The 24,743-nt window shown below is 45.9% G+C and overlaps 1 protein-coding gene across 2 annotated transcripts in view; it reads right to left on the bottom strand.

Annotated features, from left to right (window-relative positions):
* Positions 1-17,660, bottom strand: part of Trpv1 (transient receptor potential cation channel subfamily V member 1) — a 30,368-nt gene extending 12,708 nt beyond the window's left edge. For both annotated transcript variants that reach the window (XM_077110496.1, XM_077110497.1), the window contains exons 1-10: positions 17,577-17,660; positions 13,275-13,594; positions 12,351-12,517; positions 12,123-12,275; positions 11,484-11,624; positions 11,034-11,332; positions 10,091-10,270; positions 6,840-6,998; positions 5,313-5,408; positions 3,798-3,868 (exon numbers count right to left, since the gene is read on the bottom strand). In XM_077110496.1, coding sequence (XP_076966611.1) covers positions 3,798-3,868; positions 5,313-5,408; positions 6,840-6,998; positions 10,091-10,270; positions 11,034-11,332; positions 11,484-11,624; positions 12,123-12,275; positions 12,351-12,517; positions 13,275-13,561 — 1,553 coding nt within the window. In that variant the 5' untranslated portion in view covers positions 13,562-13,594; positions 17,577-17,660. The remainder of the gene's footprint in view (positions 1-3,797; positions 3,869-5,312; positions 5,409-6,839; positions 6,999-10,090; positions 10,271-11,033; positions 11,333-11,483; positions 11,625-12,122; positions 12,276-12,350; positions 12,518-13,274; positions 13,595-17,576) is intronic.
* Between the last annotated feature and the right edge of the window lie 7,083 nt (positions 17,661-24,743).

Below are 24,743 nucleotides of genomic sequence, written 5' to 3'. Positions count from 1 at the left end.
GAGAGAGGCCAAGAAGAATTTGAAAAGGCCCTTGCTGGCTTTCCCCACCTAATCTATTAGCAGTAGCAATCACGCCTATATAGTGAGGTCTCCCCAACCACCACCACCAAAAATAGGAAGAAAAACTAAAAGATAGTGTTCTGAGTGCATCCATGAAGCTGAACACGTGGAAGCTTGCAAGAGGGCTGAGGAGAGTTCATCCATATGATGGGAAGGTGGTGCACCCCAACTCCAAAGAGATGAGAGCTCCCAGGCTCAGCCTGTGCATGGGACCCTTTCAGACCTTGCCCTGTGTATCGCCATCTGGCTGCTTATTTGTATCCTTAAAAGTATCCTTTATAATACACCATTAAGTATTAAAAAAAAATCAACCCATCTAAAAATACATCATTAAGTTTTAGAACACTAGGAACTAAAAGAAGATGCAATCGATTTACAAAGAAAAAAAGCAAAAACATCTTAATAGAGGATCCAGAATGAGAATGGTTTCATCTATAATGCTGGAAGCTAGAAAACAATAGAGAAATATCTTTGAGTTTTAAAGAATTTTATACCAATCAAATTATCGATCAACTGTGGTGATATAATGCAGATATGCAAGATTTAAAAGAAATTTTTCTCCTTTCTTGTTCACCACATGCCTTCTCTCCTTGGTTCAAGATGTTCTCTCCTAAAACAAGGGAATAAACCATGAAAGAGGGAAACATGGGGTTTGGAAAATAAGAGAGACAATTTAGGAGAGAAATGAAAGGGCTCTCTCTAAGGTGACAATGAGAGAATGGGAATGATGTGACCCGAGACTCAGGCACATTGAGTGCTGCCATCTCTGTGTGTCCTCTACCATTATACCACCTTTTCTTTTTCTTTCTTTCTTTCTTTTTTTTTTTTTTTTTTTTCCTTTTTTGTACTGGGGATTGAACCCAGTACAAAATCACGCAGGGTGATTTACCACTAAGCTACAACTGCAGTCCTTTTATTTATTTATTTTTGACAATGAGAAAGGCTTTGTTTATTCATATGCATTCCCTCATCAATTCATAACTTCTGCCTTTTAAACTTTGAATAATACAAATATAATGTTATTTCCTTTGGTTACAGATAATTCCTAAGACATTAGGAAAACTTCTTATAGGAATTTTACCAGGGGAATGTCAGTGACTGAAACAGGAAGGCTGGGAAAAGCTTAATTTATATTTCACATACCACTCCATCATAGATGCCCTCACAAATACAAACTATTTACATATATATCTAGCAGCAGTATCTAATATAATGTAAATTAATGTAAAAAGATCATTGAATTTATCCTCCATGCAGACATTCCCAAATTAACACACATTAAAAAAATACCTACCAATATGCATAATATTGAAAAGTGATTCTGATAATGTGATTTGTGGGACTGACTTTGAGGAAAATCGTACCAAGAGTCTTTTGGAGGTGTGGGAAGAACACACACACACACACACAAAAAAAAAAAAAAAAAAAAAAAAAACTGAACAAGTGAAAAAGAAGATCACTTTAGAAGAAGCAGAAAAAAGAAGAAATATTATGAAATATAGTGAAGCTCAATCATAAAGAATATTTACAGAGGCATAAAAATACAAACACTAATTACAACAAACAAAAAATTAAAACAAAAAACTCTTCTATAACCACATTGGAAGAATGGAAGAGGAAGCAGAAGGGAAGAAAAATGATAAATCCTTGTTGTGGCACTGACAGGTGTGAATGGTGGGAACACACGAGATTCAGAGAATAATTCTATAAAATGGGCCCATGGTGCTGAGCCCCACATGCTTTCTTTTCCAAGATGCAATGTACCTGCAGCCCTGCCTGGCCTCGGTGGACAGGCTATGTCTCAGTCTGCAGGAGAAATGCAGGCTCAAAATAATGTTGGTAAGAGGAAGCCAAATTACCCCGAAGGAGGAGGTTTTGTGATCAGATCCTGAAACTCTGGAAGGTAAAAATAGTTCCTCCTAGCCATAAAACCTGTAAGAATATATCACTAGGAATCCAATTAGAAACAGTCAGCATGGGCCAAGGTGATCTAGAGTTGCCATGACAGTGGGTACTTGAAAGTCTTATGTCACCCTGCTGTCAGTCAAAAGTCAAAAGCTGGACCTGGGCAGGACTCTCTGGAAACTTCTCTGGGATCCCCAATAAAACTGAAGGGCAAAAGAGGAACATTGTCCCTTTCCTCTCTGAGACAACCCACTCTCTGCCTTGAGACTGTTCCTTTTTCCTTCTCCTACCCCTTCAATAAACTCACTCCTGCTACTCTGAGTGACATGTCTGAAATCTTTCTGACTTGATTGCAAGAATCAGGTTTTGAAGAGGGGTCCTTGAGCTGCCTCCATTTCTTGGAAGGCCCCAGCTCCCTAACATCCTCATCTACTAGCTGTGTAAATGCCAGAAGAAGGAGCCAAAAGAATGGAAAGTGCTTAGGGAAGGAGGATTACAGAGAACAAAAATTAGAACGAGAAATTCCTATATTAGATTATAAGCTTTTTGTACTAGTTTTTACCGATATTCAAGAGAAGATTTGATAAAATAAAAATGTTATACATATATATGTAATATATATTATATACACAAAATATTACACATATATGTATATATATATATACACACACACATACACATACATATATATATACACACAATGTGTGTAAACACACATACATTTATGTATTTTTTAACATAATCCCAATGGGTCTTTCTAGGAATAGGTTCTTGAGTTTATTATCATAACCCTACATAGGAGAACATTACTACTCTTAAGCAAATCAGTATTGTGCTAACCCTATAGACCTTGAATTTGCCCTTTGGGGCTAAAAAATAAGTATCTCAAGATTAGTGGGAAATAACAGAGTTTATGACCCCTAAGTACAAGCTAACTTACATAGGATTAGAAACCACCTCCTTGCTCTTGCCAGCTATGAAGCAGAGGCCCCAGGAATGAGAGCAATTTGGGAATGGGAAGAGAGGCTGGAAGCTGAGATCCTGGGAGATGGGACCCTCCCTGTCCAAAAGGCGCCCGCCCACCCACCCCCACCCCCACCCCCACCCCCACCCCCGTGCATGCTGCTGTGTGGAGATTCTAGCTTATTTTATGAAGGAAAGTGGTTCCCTGGGACATCTACATTGTTTTATAGCTGCCTTTGTTTATCCATCTCTTCCTAAAGCAGTAACTCTCAATAGGAACAATTCTGGCATGTACATCCCATACCAAATGAAGGGCCTTTGGAAATATCCGCAGGCATTTTTGGTTGTCAAGGCTGGAGGATGGAGGAAGCTACTGGCTTCTAGTGGGTAGAAGCCAGTGATACTGTTCTGCAATGCACAGGACAGCCCATTCCCCACCACAACTGAGAATTATCTGGTCCAAAATGTCAATAGAGCCAGGTTAAGAAGATCTGCCTAAAAGATGTGATATTCCTTGAAGGTAGGAACCATATCTATTTCATCTCAGTCTTCCAGTGCTAACCCAGTGAATGGCAGAGGAAAGGACAAATGGTTGGAAAAGTGAACAGGCACATCTAACTTAGACTCTGTCATATGAGCCTATGACACTGTCAGTCAATCTCAGTAACTGGTACTTATCTGGCACAGAAGGAAAACCCTCAGTACTCATTCATCCCACAAATATTTACCAAGTACCTTTCATAATTGCTACAACATGTTTAGCAAGGCCCTACCTCTATGCCAGGCCAGGTGCAAGAAAGAGGATGAGTGAGAATGGACTTCTGTCACCTCAGGGACAAAAGAGGTATAAGAGTCAAAGTGTCACTTACAAAAGCATCTCGCTGTAGCTATCCACAAATAAGGTCTTCATAGATGGCCGCCTCTGCAGGAAATATTGAATCTGCAAATGAGAAGACAGAGCAAGGTCCTAGGAAATGTTAATGTGACTCAATGAGGAGCCCAGAATGCTTCCTAAATGCATCATAATGAGACACTGGAGTGTGTTAAAACAGAGATTATGAAGAGTGGAACAGCATGGCTCAGGCTAATGGGGTGACATTATGTGACTTGGAGAGATTTGTTTTAAAAATATAGAGTGGAATTACAACTATACCTAGAAGTAAATTCAGGAAGGAAAAAAAAATCACTAAAATGATATCAATCACTGGGATTTGAAGGAGAGACTAGGAATTTTTTTTTCTAATTGGTTTTTTCTTACTTTTCTTTAAATAAACATTATAGTTAAACTGTTCTATCCTGACTCCAGTGCACTTTAATCACCAGATTAGCCACTGGGGCTGGGAGGTCCCCATGAGGACATACACACACTTCCACCTCCTCCCACAGCTTAACCCTCTGTTTGTCATGCTCACGCTCAACAGCTGCACCTGCTGCTATGGCTTTATACTTTATTATAATACATACTCTGTGAGAAAAGAGAGAGTGTTGTTTCTGAGAAGACAAAGTCCAGTGGTTTGTAAACACTCCATAACAGTGCATCACCAATAAAGCAGAATTTTTTAAAAGTAGATATAGCTTAGATCAAAAAGATTAGAAGTCAAAAATTATAATCTCAAATTCTGCATTCAGATCTCTTAGTATGCATCTAAGCTCCTCTCTAAAGATGCTGAAAACATAAATGAAATTTTCATTATAGGTTTGGCTTTTGCAGGCACGGTGACATAAAATTCCAAACCTTGGACCTGCATCCGAAGAAAAGCCTGCTGCTATGTGAGAATGGCCAAGGAATATGCTTGCATGAGTTTGCAATTAAAATAAAATAGTTCTGATATATGAGTAGGTCCCCTTCATTGTTCTGAGCTTTAACAGACTATTTGATCATAACTATCAGTTATGATCCTATTACTTAAAACATTTCCACTCTATACATGTAATTAAATATTGTATTCAAGCTGGGTGTGGTGGCACATGTCTATAATCCCAGCAAGTAAGGAGACTGAGGTAGGAGGATTGTAAATTTAAAGACAGCCTCAGCAATTCAGCAAGGCTCAAAACAACTTAGCAAGACCTTGTCTCAAAATAAAAGGGATGAGGCTCAGCCCCTGGGTTAAATCCCCAATATATATTACATTCAGTGGGAGGCTGGCCAAGGAGAACCACTGCTGTCTATCTCGACAGTGACTGCCCTGGGCCAGTGGGGACAGGCAATCCCTGAACCCAATCATCAATGCCTGAAGGAACCTCAGCTTCATATGCACACCCTCAGCAACACCAGCCAGGTCATTATGAATACAATAAATAAAAAGGTGAGTGAATGATGAGCAATTCCTTTGGTTTTCATCTCAGTGATAATGAAAAGTCAAAGTGTGGGAAAGAATGCTTACCCCTCGGAGAAAAAAGTAGACTCCCCCAGATACAGACAGAATCTCTCCAGTGACTCGGAAATAGTCTCCAACTGTGTTTTTCAGCTTGTAGGGAGGCTGTGAGGTGCAGAGAAGTTGGTGACTCCATTCACTCATTTACTCGACAAACATTTACCAGGTGCAAAGCCCTGTAATTAAGACCCAGCCTCTGCCTGGGAGGCACAGCCTCCAAAAGGAGAGACATAAAGATAATGCATTATTATTATGGGGACACCTGCAAGGAGGCCTCTCTGTGGGACCTGATTTCTCCACAGTGGCAGAGTCCAGGTGCTAAGTGAAGCATGTGTACCATGCTCTACTGTCTCCCAGGCAATGTCCCTGCTCGGAGCTCTACTTGGCTGGGAGTTGTGTGATGGGACATGAGGAGACATCTCACAGACTCAATGCCATATGAATCCTGCTGCCTTCACTGCCCAGGGTGCACACCTGGTCTCCCAAGAGTGTCAGAGTTTTCCAAGGATGAGGGAGAAAGAAACCATCCCCCACACACCTAAGGGTGCAGTTTCCACCATTTTCTGGAGTGGATGTTTGATAAGCATTATTAGTTCACTAACTTGTCTTATTAGTACATTTCTCCTTTCTTTTAAAATGAAGTCATTAATTGGTCTTAATAGGTGGATAAAAATCAGGCTTCACCTAACTATGAAACTGAGTTTTAAAACTAAATTTAAAAGCAAGATGTCCCAGGGGGCTGGGGATGTGGCTCAAGTGGTAGTGTGCTCGCCTGGCATGCTGGCGGCCCAGGGTTCGATCCTCAGCACCACATACAAACAAAGATGTGTGTCCGCCGAAAACTAAAAAATAAATATTAAAAATTCTCTCTCTCTCTCTCTCTCTCTCTTAAAAAAAAAAAAAAAAAAAAAAAAGCAAGATGTCCCAGAAATAAAAGCAGCAAATTAAGTGTGTTCTGGGTATTAAATGAGACCGAGTTTCAATTCAAAAACTCAATGAAGTTCATGGCTCTTGATAGAAGTAAAAATATATATATCTGGTTTTAAGCTAACTTGATGGATGGCCCAGGGCCGACCAGAAGAAGTAACACAACTGCAGTTCTTTCCTGATCTAGGAAATAAATTAGGAGCCACAGAATGCATAAAACAGGGCAGACAAGCAGGGTAGCAAGGGTGTGAGGCCTTCTGCCATCCCAAGACCCTGGACCCAGTCCAGGGGTCAGCTGCTTCCTGACCTTCATTCTTTCTCAGTATCCCCCTCCCAAACAATCAGGGACCTCAGTGGTTACATGCTCAGCCTCCCAGGACCACAAGGCTAAAGGAGAGGTGCCTAGATAGGAAAGGAGTGGGTGCCCAGGATGGCCTGGGACAGGGAGGATTGAGCCCAAGGAAATAACGACCTGTGGATGATCCTTCCACCACTCCAGTGAGCCAGAAAGGAGTCCAGGGCAGGTTCTGGCCCAGAACATGAGGGTTTTATGGGAATTTCCACATCCCCACCCCATTTCCACCACCAAGGCCCACAGTTAGGCCGCACCAAGCCATCCACAGGCCTATAGTAGGCGGCTGTGGTGAAGACGATCATATACAAGCAGTAGACAAAGAAGTTGAAGTAGAAAATGCGCTTGACGAATCTGTCCCACTTGTCCTGCAGGAGTCGGTTCAGAGGCTCCACCAGGAGCATGTCATGGCGATTCTAAAGGAGTAGAAAGAAGCAACGGTCACTCCCCCACCAGGAACTACCTTACACCAGCCTGTGGCACACTCACATCCATGTCACCCACTCCTCAGACCACCCAGCAGCTGAGAGTTACCAGAGGTCTGAACTAGTGGGCAGCTAGTGGGCTGGCTGGCTTTCCCACCCTTGTGACCTTGGTGTCCCCATGTGTACAATGAATGGGGTGAAAATGGACACAACCTAAGTGCTCACTTAAGGAGCCACAGCATTACTCAACATTCTGAGTCCATTATCCCTGAAGACTTATTCCCGAGACCCTTTATCCTTACTGTTCCCATAAAAATGGGAAGAAGCTGGTTCAGGCAGAGCCTGGCACAAGGCTTCTGGGGGAGAGGCTGAAGCGGGGCAGGAAGGAACCTCTGGATTCTTCATTTCACACATTTCCAGCCCTGGATCAGGCAGGGGTGACAGTTACGCAGGAAATGTGAAAGGACCTAGCAGACCCTTCCAATAGCAGGAGCCCCGTGCCCAGATACTGTCGTTACAAGTATGCTTTGAGGCAAGTCTCATATCCAGAGACTGTTAAGGTTGAGGTGTCCTCAGGATATATGAGCCAAAATCAGTCATCCTGACCTCTTCCAGGCCATGGAGGTCAAGCCCCAGCCCAATGTTGAGCTCTCTCAATGTGGTCCCTGTTCAGTGTCTTCTTGAATACCTTTGGAAACAGAAAGCTCCCTACTCCCTCAAGAAGCCTATGGAGAAAAACTAACTGTAGACATCTATTTTTGGAGTAAAGTTGGCCTTCTGTACTTCCCACAAATGATCCCAGCTGTAGCTGGATGGCCCCAGGACAGGCCCGCACTCCTGGCCCCTGAGAGTCTTTGGAGACATGAATATGTCAGAGGTAGCCCCAAAGCCATCTCTTCCCCAGGTCAAACTTCTCAGTCCTTTTTTATGAAGCCATTTCCTCTCTGGACCACCTCTCTGGGAACTCTTGCATCTGAGACTCTGAGACAGAGGTCAGATCCAGCATGGTGGCCCAAGTGGGGGCCAAAAGGGCAGAGCAGGGAAACTTCACTTTTGCTGGACTCTGCTCCTATAAATATACCCTATGAGACACATGGCAGCCCCTCATTGCTGACAGCAGAAACTCCAGCCCCCAAGTCTGCTTTAGGAGCTTGGAGTATCGCCTTAGAAAGAGGAGACAGGTGAGGTGGCTTTTCAAGGCAGTCCACAAGATGGCATTGAGACCTTCATTTGGAACCAGAATAATTAAGCAAAATGCCATTCACACACCTACACAAAGACATTCCAGATAAAGTGCCAAACATAAAATACCTATAAACAAGTAAAAAGAAAATATAGAAAGTATGTGTATAATCTTTCAGTGGAAAAGATCCTCCTTAAGTAAGTCACAAGAGAAGAAAAAGTCACTAGAGAAGAAAAAAGCTGACCAGTCTGACCCTATTAAAATGAGAACCTTTTATAAGAAAAGGATGCCATAAATGAAGTTAAAAGCCAAGAGACAGACTGGGAGAAAATAAAATACTTACAACACTTCCACAGAGAAAGGATTGATTCATTATTAAGGAGAACATCTATAAACCAAAACAAAGGAAGCAAATGGTCCCATTGAAATTACAAAGGACTATGAATAGGAAATCACCAAAGAAACATGAAAGGTCTGTAAACACATAAAAAATGCTCTAACTCATAGCAATAAAGAAAATGAGAATTCAGATATCAATGAGATAGCATTTTTGGCTCCACGGTTTTAAAACTAGCGTTTAAAAAAGACTGCTTAGCATGATGCTGCATATCTGTAATCTCAGTGACTCAGGAGGCTAAGGCAGGAGGATCAAAAGTTGCAGGCCAGCCTTAGCAACTTAATGAAACCCTATCTCAAAATAAAAAAATAAAAATGGTTGGTGATGTGGCTCAGTGGTAAAGGACCCTTGGGTTCCACTCCCAGTACCAAAAGAAGGAGAAGGAGGAGGAGGAAGGAGGAAGAGGAAGAAGAGGAGGAGGAGAAGGAGGAGGAGGAGGGGGAGGAGGAGGAGGGGAGGAGGAGGAGGAGGAAGAAGAAGAAGAAGAATGATGATAATATGCAGGTCAGAATACAGTTGTATATCTTCAGGTGATAGACACATCCATTGATTCAGTAGCTATAAAAATATTAAGTGAACATACTTTTCAATTTGGCAATTCCAATTCCACATATCTTTCACTGAAAATATCTTAAGCCTATGGCCAAGTGGCCTGCAGCATTGTAGTAGCAAAAACTACAAATAACTCAAATATCTTTGTATGGACATTTATTTCTTACCCCTACTATGAATACTAGGCCAAAGTATAGACCCATATGTGCTAGATATAAAACTATCCACAAGACACAATTAAGTAAGAAAATTGGGGAGGGGGGGGGGTTTCTGCTTCAAGATTATACACATATCCTTCTATACTTTCTTTTCACTCCTTTATAGCTATATTTCATGTTTGGCATTTTATCTGGAATATCTTTGTGTAGGGATGAGGATGGGATTTTATTTAATTACATTTTGGCCTCAGTGCCACTTATTGAATAGTCCATCCTGCCCACTGCTTTGTAAAGCCACTCACCTGCTTCCTATATCTGAGGTGATGCTCTAAGTTCCTAAAGCAGACCTAGGGGCTGGAGTCTGCTTTCAGCAATGATTTCCATTTATGCAATCAAAATGAAGCTATGTGTTTAGAAAAGGAGGATTGTTTCTACTATGCTCTTCTGAAATGTTCCTATTTTTCTGGTATAAAAATCATCAGGAAAGCATTTGGTAAAAAGGAAGGAGGAGATGAGGCTGCAGGACATGGGCCCTGGGCAGTAGGTTTTCACCCTGAGAAACCAGGTAGAGGGCTGGGGATGTGGCTCAAGTGGTAGCACGCTCACCTGGCATGCACGGCGCTGGGTTCAATCCTCAGCACCACATATAAATAAAGATGTTGTGTCCACCAAAAAATAAAAAATAAATATTAAAAAAAAAAGAAACCAGGTAGAGCCAGACCAGGGCTAGAGTGAGGCTGGGTGCAACATAACTAAAGCCCTCCCTGGATGGTTGTCAGTCCTGGCCACTCACAGGGGTCTCGCTGCTGCTGTAGGCGATCACTTCCAGCACTGAATTCTTCTCACAGGTATCGATGCAGGATAGGTCATAGAGTGAGGAGTGCACGGGCCCATAGGCCCACTCGGTGAACTTCCTGGACAGGTGTCTGCACTCAGGCTCCTGGATCTCCCTCTGGAGAATATAGGCCAAGACCTGCGCTGGGCGTAAGAACAGGTTAGAAACCAGCTGGGGGCCCAGATCCACACAGGCTCCGTGCAGTCAGTCCACAAATGCTACTGGGAAAATCAATCTTTTCCCACCCAGGCAAGCCCCCACCTGCTCCTGACCACCACCAAAATGGACCTGCTGCTGCCTCAGACTCTAGTGGCAGCCACATCAGACCCACCACATCTGGGCCCCTAGTTCTACCATCCCTCAGTGAAGGACAGCCAGAAAAAAGAAAAGAAAATCCAAGAAATAAAACCAAGGGCATAAAGTCAGACTCCTATGAGGCTCAGACGAGCATGGACAATCTTGCAGAATGCCCCGGTATCGAGAAGCCCCTTTCCTCCAACTCCCAAGAGCCCCAACCCTTCCATCAGCCTTCCTTGGCCTGGCATCATCTATATACCCCCACTGGATTTGGACTTGGCCTACCCGAAACCATCCCCTCAGGGCATTCCCTGTTACCATAAAACCATGCTTTCCATGGAAAAACACCAACAGCAACTTTTTCTTTCTCTCCCTAATTTCCACCAACCCCATCCCAGTTAGGCCCCAGCCCCACCCCGACCCCAGGGACTTAGAGATACTGAAGAGTTGGAAATCAGAAACGTCCATGTCTGCTTTGCTGGTTTTGCTCAGCAGCTCACAGTCTTTCTGACTTACTCTAATAGCCCCATGGGCACACACCATCCTCTCCCACACCACCCACACCATGAGCTGTCCCCAACTCAGGATAAAGTTCCCTCCCTACCCCAATCTTCCCACTGCTGGCAGCCAGAGCCAACGGTGTGAGCCCCTTCTTGTTGATGAGCTCCTCCAACTTCAATGTAGGGTGGAGCTTGGCTCCCAGGATCAGGATCTCGTTGTACATGCTTGTCACAAACTTGGTGTTGTCGGCCGTGTTGTCTGCTACCTCCACCAGGGCGTGCAGTACCGTGTTGCCAACTGAGTCCCTGGCGCTGATGTCAGCCGGCTGCCAGGAATTCTGCAGTAGGAACTTCACAATGGCCAACTGGTTGGTGCACGCAGCCAGGGAGAGGGGCAGCTCACCTGCAGCCAACATGGGGCTATGGTGAGACTGGCGGTCCCTGAACCACAGGGCCTCCAACTCCCTCTGCCTCAGCCTCTGACTCTGCCTCTGCCTCAAACATCCCATTAGCAAAAGTGAAAAAGCCAAGTGTCTGCCATATGGCATTCCTACCAAAGTAAAAGCCAGGTCGCCCTTTGGTTTTCTTGAAGAAGTCCCCATTTGCAGCAGCCTGGACATCTGCTCCATTCTCCACCAGGAGGGTCACCAGTGCCATGTTCCGCCTCTCAATGGCAATGTGCAGTGCTGTCTGGCCTATGGAGGATGCTCATTGTTGGCTTTGTGATCATAGTCCTGTGGGGGCTGGGACAGGTACACCCAGGAAAGGGCCCTGGGCAGGCAGCAGCTGCTACTGAAGGAACTGGACAGAAAGTATGTCAATGACCCCTCCCCACTCCAGAAGGCCAAGCCAGAATCCTCAAAGGAGACCCAGGAAGGTCTTGAGACAGGATAGAGACTCCTGAGAACAAGAAGTACCAGATTGCAAGGTACAGTTGTCAAAACTGCCCAGGGGCAAGGAATGGTAGTAGAGAGGCCAAAAGTCATTACTTCCAGGGCCAGGGACCACCAAATCAGCAGGAGGGAGGCAGGGACTCCAGGGCCAAGGGAGGAAACTACAGATGATGAAGACAGCCATCAGAACCAGGAGAAACCAACAGTGGCTGGTAGAGGGAGTGAGGAGCTCAGGGGAATAAGAGCCCCCCTCTGGTTCCAGGTGGAATGATCCATGCCCAACTCTGCCACCCTCCTCACCCTTGTAGTAGCTGTCTGTGTAGCTGGCATTGACAAACTCCTTCAGGCTGTCTGTCTGCCGGGCAATGTCCAGGAGCAAAGAGATGGTGTCATTCTGCCCATTGTGCAAGTTGAGCATGGCTTTCAGCAAACAAGTCTTCCCTGTTTCAGGGTCTGAAAGACAGACTGAGAGTCAGAGCTGACCTGGGCAAAGGGCCCCTCCCAGGAAGTCAGCCTTCTGGGGGCCACCTTTGAACTCGCTGTCCGTGAGGCGCTTCCTGCTCTTCTGGAGGAAGGGCAGTAGGCTCTCCAGCTCCTGGCAGTTATTCTGAGCGACAGCATCAAAGATACTCCTGCGATCGTAGAGCTTGAGGGGCTTCTCAGCACCAGCAGAGAAAGAGTCCTGGGACAGCTGCCTGGAGACAGATAAGGCCTTCATCACATACCTTCATGTCTCCTTGGTCGAGGGGCATTTGTAGCTTGCCAGGGAAACATGACCAAACCCCAAGGCAAACCAAAAGGAAAAAAATTTTTATATATATATATCCCAAAGTCACACCTCAGCTTAGGTGACCTTCCAGGATTCCAATGTAGCAGGGACCCTTGGTGTATGTGTCTCCCTTCTGTCCCCACACTGTAGGTGTCATTGATAAAGTCTTCACCACTGCCACCTCCGCTAACACCCAGCTCATTCGCTTCTCTGCTGAGGCTCAGGGGGCAGTAACCTGGAGGGCACTGGAGGCAGGGGTTTGCATGGCCCCTGCTAACTATAAAGGCATGCTACCACTGCCCAGAAATCAGCCAGCCTGTGAGTCCTCCCTGCCTTGCTCTGGAGAATACAGGAGGGCTGATGGGCTTCTCACTGGAGCTGTTTTGTCCTGTCTAAAATCTCCTGACCTTGAGTCAAGTGTCTAGGGCTGGTAAGCATTCCAGGCCTGAATTCCTAGCCATCAACGGGCAACTAGGATCAGCATATACACCAACAACAGTAACCAGGAGTTCCAGGGATCTTAAGAGTGCAGACTCTGGGGCAGACCACCTCCCGAAGCTCTTCAGCTTCCTAGATCTGTGGCCTTTAACCTAGAAGTGGGACCACTTGTCTTGTATCCATGATTGGGCCTGCTGCCCCTAGAGCTTGTTGGGACCCTGGCAGGGAGGGAACTCTAGACTTACCTGGCACAGGTGAGAGCATCTCCAGGTCTCTGGATGATGACAACTGAGCTGACTGTGATGGTTGGGCAGGAGGCCAGCTCACCTTCCTCGTAAGAGCAATCCATAGGAGATGCTTCCTCCGAATCACCCTTTCCAAAGAGTCGAGTGCGGCTCTTGGTCGTGGAGAAAATGTGAGGCTTGGCTGGAGATTGCTTGGAGTTAGGGTCTCCATCAGGGGGTTCTGGGTAGGAATCCTCGTGGGGTGGGTCCTCAGACTCACCTGAGTCTAAGTTAGCCCACTTCTTCATCCTTGCCAGATCCTCTGTGGATCAGTATGCAACCTGTGGACAGCCGCAGAGATGGGGTTTGTTTGCAGCTTGACTGCACATCCTCAGCCCCTACCTGCTTTCCTTGTCAGGTTTCTTGTGAAACAAGACATCCCAAAAGTTCAACCATTGCTTCCCCCAGCACCCCAGAACTAAAGATTTCGGGACTGTACTTCCCACCCCTGGACCCCAGGGTGAGCAGCTCACAGGCTCAGGGCTTGGGGCAGAAGGATCTCTCCTCTGGGATTCTCTAGGCTCAGTTGGCTCATCCACAGAGGATGAGTACCACTGCCTGCCTCCCTCCCCTGATCAGAACAAAAGCAGCCATCAAAGTGGCTATTACCAACTACATTCAGGAAGGAGGTCAGTCATGAGGAAGTCTCAGCCCCAAAGAGTCAAGTGGAACAGGGTGACACCTACTCTCTGCACTAGGCATCCCTCCTACCCCAGGTGCCCAGGTGCTACATGCACCACCTGCCTCTGCCCTTCAGCCTGGCCGCCACAACCATTGACATAAGAAGGGGCTTGTCTACGTGTGTGCACGCACTCAAGCACAGGATTTTTTGTCATTTTGTGAAATTAGTGTATTTCAGGCATCCCTGCCTGCACTTTTAGACATGAAGTGATTTGGGGCTTGTGGGCCCTCCAGGCCTGAACCCCAGTAGATAAGCTGTCTGCTAGGGTCCACACATACAGCTGTAAGCAGGTGCTCATGCTCTTTTCTACCTCCTCCCTGCCTTCATTTCCCATGCTTCCCTCCCACCCAGCTGGGCATCCTACTCCCTGATATCCAGGCCACCCCATCCCAGGGGTCTTTGCTCCTATGGGGCCTCACTTGGGGTGCTCTTTCTTTCTTCTCCCCTCGCTCAAATCCTATCATCTCTTAGACAGCCTCTCCCCTCGAGATATGGTACTGATACAGCCTGCACAAGACCTCCTAATCCCTGCATGGGTCATGCCCCTCCCAACTCCAGAGGGCCTGGTTCATTGTCCATTCACTCTCATAGCCTTAGCCCAGTTCAGCACGTGGTCCACAAATTCTATCTGTCACTGCTTTACTTCTCCTGAACCCTGCAAGGTTCTCCTGGGCAGAGACCTTGCCTGATCTGTCCTGTTATGCAAAGGCTGTTCTGGTCTCTGTGGGAGAGTTAAGAACAATTAGACACAGAGCCTCTTTATTTTTATTTCTGCAGTGAGTTGGGGAGATCAATATTCCAGCCATGTCTGGGAAATAGCCACTGAAGGACTAAGAGGCAGCTCAAGTCCTGCATTTTCAAGTGAAAGTTCAACAGTGAAAACTCAGAGCATGTGACCAGGCCATGGCAATAAATCAGCTATGATCTGATGCCCAGATCATGTTTAAAAAGTAAGCCCGCCTCATTGCTCTGTAGCTTGTAAACAGAGCAGACAGCCGAAGACAGACAGTCCACTCTCCTTCCCCTGTGGTCTGCTCTCAGTAGGGCCTGAGTCTGTCCCTAACTCACCCATGAGATAGAACCTGTAGCAGGGAGTGTTCCTTACCACAGAAAGCCCCCTTACAGCCACTCCCCCACCTGTTCATCCCATCATTCAACCCATCTGCTGAGCCTCCTAGGGTCCCAGCTCTGTGCTGGTATGTCTAAAAGGAATCATGTCCCATGGGAGACAGAAACCAGAGTCTGCCTGGGACAGGAAGGATGGAGGTGCTTTGAAGGAGGCTTTGAGGAAGAAAGACAGACAAGGTGGGCCTGGAAGGAAAGCAGACGAAACAGAGGCTGGGGAGATGGCAGAATCTCAGAGCAGCTGAAGAGCAAGTCAGAGGGACTATAGGGCAGGCTGTAGGTTAGAACCTGATGGCTGGAGGTCTTGAAGGCCAAGAAAGAGAATGTGGACATGATTGTGTGGTTGGCAGAAAGCCACCAGTAGCTTCAAAAGCATGGAGCCCTGTGCTTTCAGAAGATAACTTTCTGTCAAGGACCATCCATAGTATAGGAAGCCTGTAGTCATTTAAAAAGCACAGGAGACTGAGAGTGTAGCTTAGTGGTAAAGCATGGTCTTAGCATGAGCAAGGCCCTAGGTTCAATACCCAGCACTAAATAATAATAATAATAATAATAATATATTAATAAAAATATAAATAAATGCAAATAAAAGGCATAGGAGGAGAATGGGAATAAGAATAGCCAGCATGTTTGAGCATCCTCCATGCACAAGGCAAACAGCCCTTCTATGCCCTTTACCTGCATACAATCAATTCTCCCAAGAGCTCTCAGATGTATATTTCACAGATGTGGAAGCTGAGGCCCAGAAAGGTTATGTTACTTTCCTGAGATCACACAGATAGAAAGAGGTGGAACCTGGATCTGATCCCAGCTGGCCTGACTCTAGAGCATCGCCAGTACTCAACCACCTCTCTGAAAGGCTTGGCGTTCTTTCTCGAACATTAAACTCAGCCCCAGACCCCACACCAGAAGCTCAGGGCTGATCAGACCAGGAACTCTCACCCCTGGGGCCAGGTACAAGCCCTAAACTTGAAGTACTCTCCCACTCAGACAAGCATCCTAAGAAGCTCAAAACCCAAAATGCAAATAAGACCCACATCACATCCCATGCTAGGCTCTCCCTGGACTGTCCATGGTCTCCTCTTGGGTAAGGCTGGCTGCAAAAGAATAAACTAATCCCTGCCTAGCAGCACCTATTAGCAGGAGTCTCCGTGAATCTTTCAGTGATGTTGTTGGTTAGGGGCTTCGTCTCTCCCTCTGACTTGTCCCAATTTAACCAAACCTAGTAAATAGGAAGCAGCCCATGAGGTACTGCCCTTCAGTACATCATTTGTGATTATTCACAAACCATTCAATTGCTACTTGAAGCAAGATAAGCACCAAATAAACACCAAATAAGCACCACACACTCTATACATAATTTCCTACTGGAATCAAGCTTCTCCTAGGAATGAAAAGGAGCCACTTGCTATAGGGTGGACGGAGGAACAGGGACAGGATAGTCTCACTGCCAGGCCTGGGTGTGCCCTGCACATGAGTCCCACAGCAATGCACTTATCACATCAGAACACTTGACAGTGATCACGGGGCGGGGGGTGGGGGTTCCAACTGTGTTGTCTGTGGACACACATTGGTCTTCTAATGGAAGTAGGGATTCTGGTTTATGCCAGATTCACAAATTCATCAAGATGCTCTAAAAGATGCCCCTGAAAACCAACCCTGCCCACCAAGACCTGGTTTGACCTCTGGGTCTCCCTCACCTCCAGAGCCAGACAGGACACTGCCCCTCACCTGGGAGAAGGCTCCCTTCCTCCATCCCCAAACAGGCAAGGCGTCTGAGTAGGGTTCTCCCACTTGTCTCTCTGCCCAAGTCATCCATCCATTGGGAGCACCTCCCTCCTACCACCTGTGACATTCTGAGAAGCTGGGACAACGCTGGTCTAGGACCCAGCACTTTCATCCTCACCCCCTCTTCTGAACTCTGCATCTCCCCAGGAGGGATGGAGAAGTGAAGGCTCCCTAAACCAGGAATGAAAAACAGAGAGGCTCTGCCATGAACAAAGAGACAAGAGCCAAGACAAGACCCCAGCCAGACCTGCACCCCTCTGGCGCACAGAGAGGGCAATGCCCCGCAAACCTCCAGCCACAAACCTCCAGCCTCAGCAGCAGCTGCAGCCTCCTCACCCAACACAGAACAAAATATAACATTGATAACAACAGCGCTATCACTTACCGGTGCTTACGATTAGCCAAGCTGAGTGCACAGTAATTTTACTTCAGCCTCACCGTGACCCCTGAGGATGCAAAAGAATAAACTAATCCCTGCCTAGCAGCACCTATTAGCAAAAGTCTCCATGAATCACTGCTATTATCCCCATTTTTTAGATGGGGTAAATGAGGCACTGAGAGTCTGGTTTAATTGCCCATTGTCACACAACTGGCAAATGGCAGGGCCCAGCTTGGCCATTCTAAAAGCTAACATCTGCACTGACCATCAAATAACAAAAGGGACTTACCAGCTAGACTCAGGCACACTGCAGACCTGGTGGGTGCCAGGGAGCTCAGTGACAATTGCTACTTGAAGCAAGAGTTGGGCTGGTGTGAGGGTCCTTGGCTCCTCCCTGCCTCTGTGAGGGTCCTTTGGCCCCTCCCCAGGACGTACTGCAGGGGTGGGCCGTGGGCACACTCTGGCACTCAAGGAAACATTTCCAGCAATGGCAGCAGCTGCTGTTGCCACGGCTCTGATTCCCAGAGGATCCCAAAGCTTTTCCCATCATTTTTGCCCTTTTTCAGAAACCACTTAGCTATTGCCCCTCCTCCAGATATGCCAGGGCCACAACGCACTTAGCTGCCTGCAGAACTAGCCCTACAGCTGTGACCTCAGCTCTCAGGGAAGGAGAACACTGCTCCACCTCCCAAACCCACCTTTCCTGCATATAATGGTCAGGGAAGCAGCACCCCAAACGTACCATCATAACCAGTGGAGTAAAACCCAGCAACCTGAGTCTGCCCTGTTTTTAAAATGAAGAAGGAAGTGGCGACTGGGGAGGCTAAGATAGGAGGATAACAAGTATGAGGTCAGTTTCAGCAACTTAGAGAGACCCTATCTCAAAATGAAATAAAAAGGGGTAGAGTTGTGGCTCAGTGGTAAAGTGTACCTGGACTCAATCCATATTATCACACACACACACACACACACAAAAAAAAAAAAAAAAAAAAAAAGAATAAAGAAAAAGGAATGGAGCCGTCATGTTACCCATCACACAGCCCTGGCCTGGCATTTAGGGACCTGTCTTGAGATGCTGTGAAAACTTGACCCAGTCTCTGTTTCCCTTAGGTCTCTCACTTCCTATGTATCTAAACCTAGGGTGGAGACTGGGGTTTGGGAGGCGTCTAGGTCTGACAGGTCCCAGCTTTTCTCAACTGGGGTTACTCAATGAACCCCAGAACACAGAAAACTATGACAGCCTGTTTTTTCACTTCCACTAGTACCATCTTAGATGCACAGAGGACACGTTCATGCATCACCTACAGTGAATTAAGAGAACAATTGGATGATTCTCTCCCAGAATCTGGCTGAGAAAAGCCACAAAGACTTTCTGGATGTGCACACTGGCCACAGACCAAAATGCCCTGCTAAGGTCACTCTAGCAGCTGCCCTCAGGAACTTGATAGGACTCCACGGTCAGACATAACCTGACATGAGCAACCACATGCCTGTTGCAGCCCTACCTGGAGAAGCTCGAGAGCTCTGATCCCTGAGTCAAGGCATTAAAGTACACTCGCCCCCAAGGGCTCTACAGGACAGTTTACCAAGTGCTTTCCCAAACCTGCTCTCCCAGGCCATAGAACAACCCCAGACAATTAGAGGACAGAGGCTGTCATAACCAGTTTACAAGTGAGAAATCCGTGACACAAGCAATGAAACAATTTTCCTGGCCACACTGCTGGCCTGGGTGTGAAATCCAGGCCCGTGCCACCCTGCCAGGCTCCACACCTTGCTTAGACATCTTTTCCTGTTATATGTGTCATTTCAGTTTCAATCCATATGATCCCCATAGGTAGTAACATACATATAACCTAAAACTATATCAACCATTTTTAAGTATACAGATGTGTGGCATTAAACACATATAGCACCCTCCAGCTCCAGAACCTTTTTCATTTTCCTAAACTGAATTTCTGAACCCATTAAACAACAGTTACCCATTGTCCCTTCCTCTAACCCCTGACAACCTCCTTCCTACTTTCTGTCTTCATGAATTTATCTATTATCCTTCTACAAATCCCACAATATTTGTCTTTTTGTAACTAGCTTTCTTCAATTAGCAGGCTTCATCCATGTTTTAGCATATATCAAATTTTTCTTCCCTTTTAAGGCTGAATAATAATTCATTCCATACCAGTTTGTATATTCATTCATTGGTTGATGGACACTTCGGTTACATCCACATGTTGGCTATTATGAATAAGGCTAATATAAACATGGGTGCACAAATATTGGTTCCTATCCCTACTTTTGACACTTGTGGGCACACTGCATGCCCAAAAGCGGAATCTGTAGTACAAAAAAAAAAAAAAAAAAAAGATTCTCCAGCAGTGACCCCTCAACTCACAGGTTCTCAGGATCCTTTTCCTTATAACCATATGAATCAGAGCAATATCCAAGGAAAGAGAAGTTGACACTTCTACAGAATCATCCCCTTAGCATCCAATGTGACTTCGGCCTCCACTGAAGACAGCACACATGTCCCAACATGCACCCTCTGTTAACAGAGCCTTCAGATTCTAGCATATCTCCCAGAGTCTAATGGCCCTGTGCACACTCCCAGGCCTTCAAGAGAGGTCCTGGCCCTCCTCCTCCCCTGGCTGCTTCTACTCTGTTTCCATGGACACCCTTCCCCATCATGATCTTCCCTTACACAAGGAGCTACCAGAACAAAGTCCTTCCCCTTATCTACTCCCAGTTCACATGCCCTCCCTAGAAACCTTCCCTCCTCCCCAGGACCCATCTGACCTGCAACTCTTTCATCCAGGTGTCCAGCCCAGCTCTCTCCCTGAGCTCTCTCCCTGCCTTGTTGAATCTGCAGGTAAGGACCACAATCCCATTCCCTCAAGATGGACTCTTCCTCCATCCACGTTCAACTCCTTCTGAGCATCCTCCCTGCCTATAAAGGAATCAACTTTCTTCTGGTCACCAAATCTGGTGTTCTTTATCATCTTCAACCTCTCTTCTCTGTCTGGGCTGTGTTTATGTGGCTCACATCCATGTCTAATTCTACCAAAATGGTGGCAAATATTTATTGCATGTATAGAATATGCCATATTGGGATAAGCACTTTATATACACTATCTCACTGGACACTCATAAAAGGTTTTGTCCTCGTTTTATAAATATGAAAATGAAACACTGGTAGGCCCCATGACTTGCCCAAGGACAGTAGTGGCTATACTTGTGTCCTCAGGAGCTTCCTAATGCTTGAATAGAGATTTCACCTCTCTGCTTTTTGTGACATGCTATTCAGAATCTTAAATAGCTCCAAGGCAAGAGAAGGTTTTCATGCCACCAGCCTTCTCTGGACCTAGCACTGAGCCTTGCCTTAAGCAAAAGGCAGGAATTATTTATTGGTATAGCTTTATCTGAACAACACCTGCACTGAGTGGTTTCATTAGACTTCACAATACAGTTAGCATCTTAGCAATCAATGTGGTTTTGGGAGGTCATAATTTGAAACTTGGTGTTCTTGGACCTATATAACAATGTACCCATTAAAACTCTTAGAAATAGATCATGTTTTAATGATAACTTCTTGGAGGAGGCTGCTTCTCTAAGCTCAGGATTGATGGTGACAAGGGACAGCACCACAAAGCAACCAGAGGACACACCAGCAGATGGTTGGCCAGATCAGGTATGACAGATGCTGAAAGCCACTGATGACTACCATCCTCTTTTAGTGCTACCACCAGGGGGTACATTGACCTACGCTGAGCTACTGACCCCGGTCATAGAAGCCAAATTTCTTTTCTTTAATCCATCTGGGTTCCTCTCAGATTTGTGGTCAGACTTTCTGACACTGTTAGAAACTAGCAAATTCTCATGTGCTGAAAAAGACTGATTATCACCAAATTGGCAACCTTCAGCCTGACATCTCCAAGAGGAGCCAGGTAGAACCAAGTGGTGTCAGTCCCAGGTCCAGGCAGTAGCTAAGACACCATGGCAGGCGCCTCTATCTAACTGCCCAAGGACAGTGACAATTCTACTTAGCTTGTCTTGAACTTGCTGAATCCTGTATTGGAATTTAATTTTCCTGACTTTTCTTTTTTGCTTCCCAGATTTTAAACAACTACAGGAGTCCTAGATTCAGATGGCAAAAAGCAAATCTGGAAGAAAATTACTTTCCTTCTGCATTTGGTCTGTGTGTTATCACTGTGTGCCTACAGCATGTGTGAGGCCCTGGGTTCAATCCCTGATGCAAAAAAAAAAAAAAAAAATGTTTAAAGACCAAGTCAAGTGGAAAGCAGGGATCTGTGAGTTAGCATCCTCCAAAAGTAGATGGAGCTGGCCATCTGAGCTGGAGGGGATCAGGCACCAGCTCAGTACTGAAGACAGAAGCATTATAGAGCTGAGTCCCAATGCAAGGACCAGAGAGATAGAGGGCAGCTGGAGGGTCGGGGAATGGACTGAGAATGAAGAAGCCCAGCTGTGCTGGATGCCAGCTATATAAACTTGGGGTGAACCTGGCTGGTAGCCCCACTTCTGGGGCTACTTCTTCATACAAAAATGGGCAGAAGTAGCTGCCCTGCCTGGTTTGTGGGGATTTCTGGGGTTTAATAAGGATACTGGGTTTGAATGGGCTCTGGGAGCTAGTAGAGCACAAGACAGGCAGGAGAGGTTATTGTTCTCAGAACTACGTCTGCCGACTGCTGAGCTATATCCGGCCATTAGCTTGAGGTTGTGACTAATTGTTTTTAAATGAAAAAAAAAAAAAACAAGATTTGTTTAATGTTTCATGAGTCAGGCAAGCAAGCATCTCTATAATGAGAATATCTCACCGTCAAAGATGGTCTGGCCATCTACCCATGACTGAGACAAGAGGTCAGATGGGACTCTTTCCTGAGGGCCCTCCATGTGCTTTGGAATCCCACAGCAGTACAATAGGGTGAATAAGATGTTCTCTTCTCTCAGGGAGCCCACAGTGGGTGAGCAGAGAAGACCTGCACAGACTGGCTGACACCAGGCAAGGCAAGGCACTCAGTAGTTGGCACAAGCCAGGGGCCTGGTGCCAACAGTGAGCATTGACCAAGGTTCTGGATTCCAGTTGTAATCCAATGACAGATGTACCACCAGGAAGACAGTGTGCAGTAGGCAGATGACATTTTGGCATGGCTGTGAACAAGGTATAGAATTTTGCCTTGCAAGGAGGACATTCTAAACATCAACTTAAGTTAAGGTACAGGAGGACAGGGTAGAGAACACCCAATAGGGACTCTGCCCTAAAGGAGCTTTCAGTCCACTTTAAAAAAAAAAAAAAAAACATGAAAGCCACATAAACATGAAGTGGATACATTCAAAAGGGTGTGTGTCATTCAAAGGGTGTGTGTCAGGGGAAAGGGGAACAAGCTAAATGGGCTGGAGTTCACACCTCTGCTCTGTACTGGGCCAGGCTGCCCTTCTCTCTCCAGGCCATTTTATAGCCTCCTCTACTCGGCTTCTGCCTCCTCTAACACCTACCCTCCAATCCAGCACCCACACTATCAGTTATATTCCTAAAGACCTCCAAAGTCTGTTGATTTCAGGACAGGTTCAAAGCCCTCAACCTGACATTCAAGACCTCCTCAAAGTCTGGTCTACACTTCCAACCACAACTCCAATGACATTCTTGCCCTATGAAAAAGTTACTCCAGACAATATCACACCCTGGTCACGTAAACCCTTTAATATAAACTTATTCACCTAGCCTGACCCTTCTCTCTAAAATGTCAAAGACAGTGGGCTCTAGGGTTTGACTCCTGGGGTCTCAGATAAGTTACTTTTAACTCTGTGTGTCAGTCTCTCCCTTTGAGAAATGGGGATGACAGTACCCACCCTCAGGGATTCTTATAAAGATTAAATTAATTCAAATAAGTGGAGTTTAGATCAGTTCCAAGTACACAATAGCTACTGGAAAAAAAAAAAAAAGGTTAACTGCTATTGGTGTCAATGAATTGAAACTTTTCAAGTTCTAGTTGTGTATCACTTGCATGGAGGATGAATTGCTCCTCCTTCTGGGCATTTGGGTCATTGACACAATGTTTTATTCCCTTGTAATAGAAATTCAACAACATACCTGCTTACTGGATAGTAAATGAGAGCACCTCAGAGCCCACTAGACTAGTCTGGTCTGTTTGGGGAGCAGTAGAGACTTCTTGGTCTTACTGTGGCTGCAGCAGTCAGGATGAACTAAGGTGCACTATTGTAACAACATCTCCCAAAGTTCAGTGATTATTTAAAAGGATTATTTCTCACTCATACTATGTTCCCCTCATTGGTTGGTAAGGACCTGACACCACGTTGTCCTCATTCAGGGGCCCAGCATGACAGAGCCTGCAGTCTCTGGAATACTGCCAGTCATTTGTGATAAAGGGAAGAGAGTGTGACAAGTAACACATTGGCTCCTAAAGAGTTCTGCCCAGAAGTAACACCCCTCTGTTCCCATTTCACCACCCAAGCAAATAGGAAAGTACAACTCTACCAAGAGCCCTTAATACAAGATAGTGAGGAGGGCACAGTGATGCACATCTATAATCCCAGTGACTCGGGAGGCTGAGGCAAAATGATTGCAAATTTGAGGCCAGGCTGGGTAACATTGTGAGACCCTGTCTCAAAATTTAAAAAATAAAAATAAAAAGGTCTAGGAATGTAGCTCAGCAGTAGAGTACCCTTGAGTTCAATCCCCAGTACAGGAAAAAAAAAAAAACACACACACACACAAGGATACTGGCGTGCAGCCCTAATCCTGCACAGTAGCCTCATTCATTACTTGAGGAGCAATGAGGAACAAGCTGGTTTCAAAGGCTTACTGCCATCTTCTGGGAATGAGGGCAGAACCAGTAAGTGACTTTGGCTGGAGAAACAAAGCCCTGGCTTCTGTGTTCTATCCCTCTCCCCCACAGAGGACCCAGGCCACATGCAGTTGAAAGAGCAACAGGACCTTTGGTTGACAAGCCTCAGCCTTCAGGGGTAGACTGGACATGTGGTCTGAAAAAGGGAAAGAGAGTTCCATTGCCATACTGGTCACAGAGTGGGCTCTCTGGGATTACACAGCACCTATCTAGTACCTAATCTTATATGCTCCATCCATAGTAGCCTGAGCATACAAGACAGGCTGCCTCCCTGAGGTATGAGGACCTGATTCCTTGGACAAACGTCCCTCAGCTTTACCTTCTCTCTCTCATAAGGCCCTCGATGGGAGACCAGGTCTCACTCATCTGACCGAGAAACATGATCCAACTTGTGTAAGAGATCTGCACCCACCTGCCTGGTAGAATCCTGGGAGGCAAGGCTGGGGCAAGGCTGTTCTAGAGGACAACCTAGAGAGGATATCCAGAGCATTGTCATCCTCCTGAACCAAACTTTGTGGACATGCTGTAATGGACACTCTTTCCAAAGCAGACAGATGTGTGTTTTATTAACAGGACAAGGC

The sequence above is a fragment of the Callospermophilus lateralis genome, chromosome 11, assembly GCF_048772815.1.
Source record: "Callospermophilus lateralis isolate mCalLat2 chromosome 11, mCalLat2.hap1, whole genome shotgun sequence".
Taxonomy (NCBI): domain Eukaryota; kingdom Metazoa; phylum Chordata; class Mammalia; order Rodentia; family Sciuridae; genus Callospermophilus; species Callospermophilus lateralis.
Note: the sequence above shows the minus strand (reverse complement) of the source record. Positions and strands in the feature narration are given on the sequence as shown.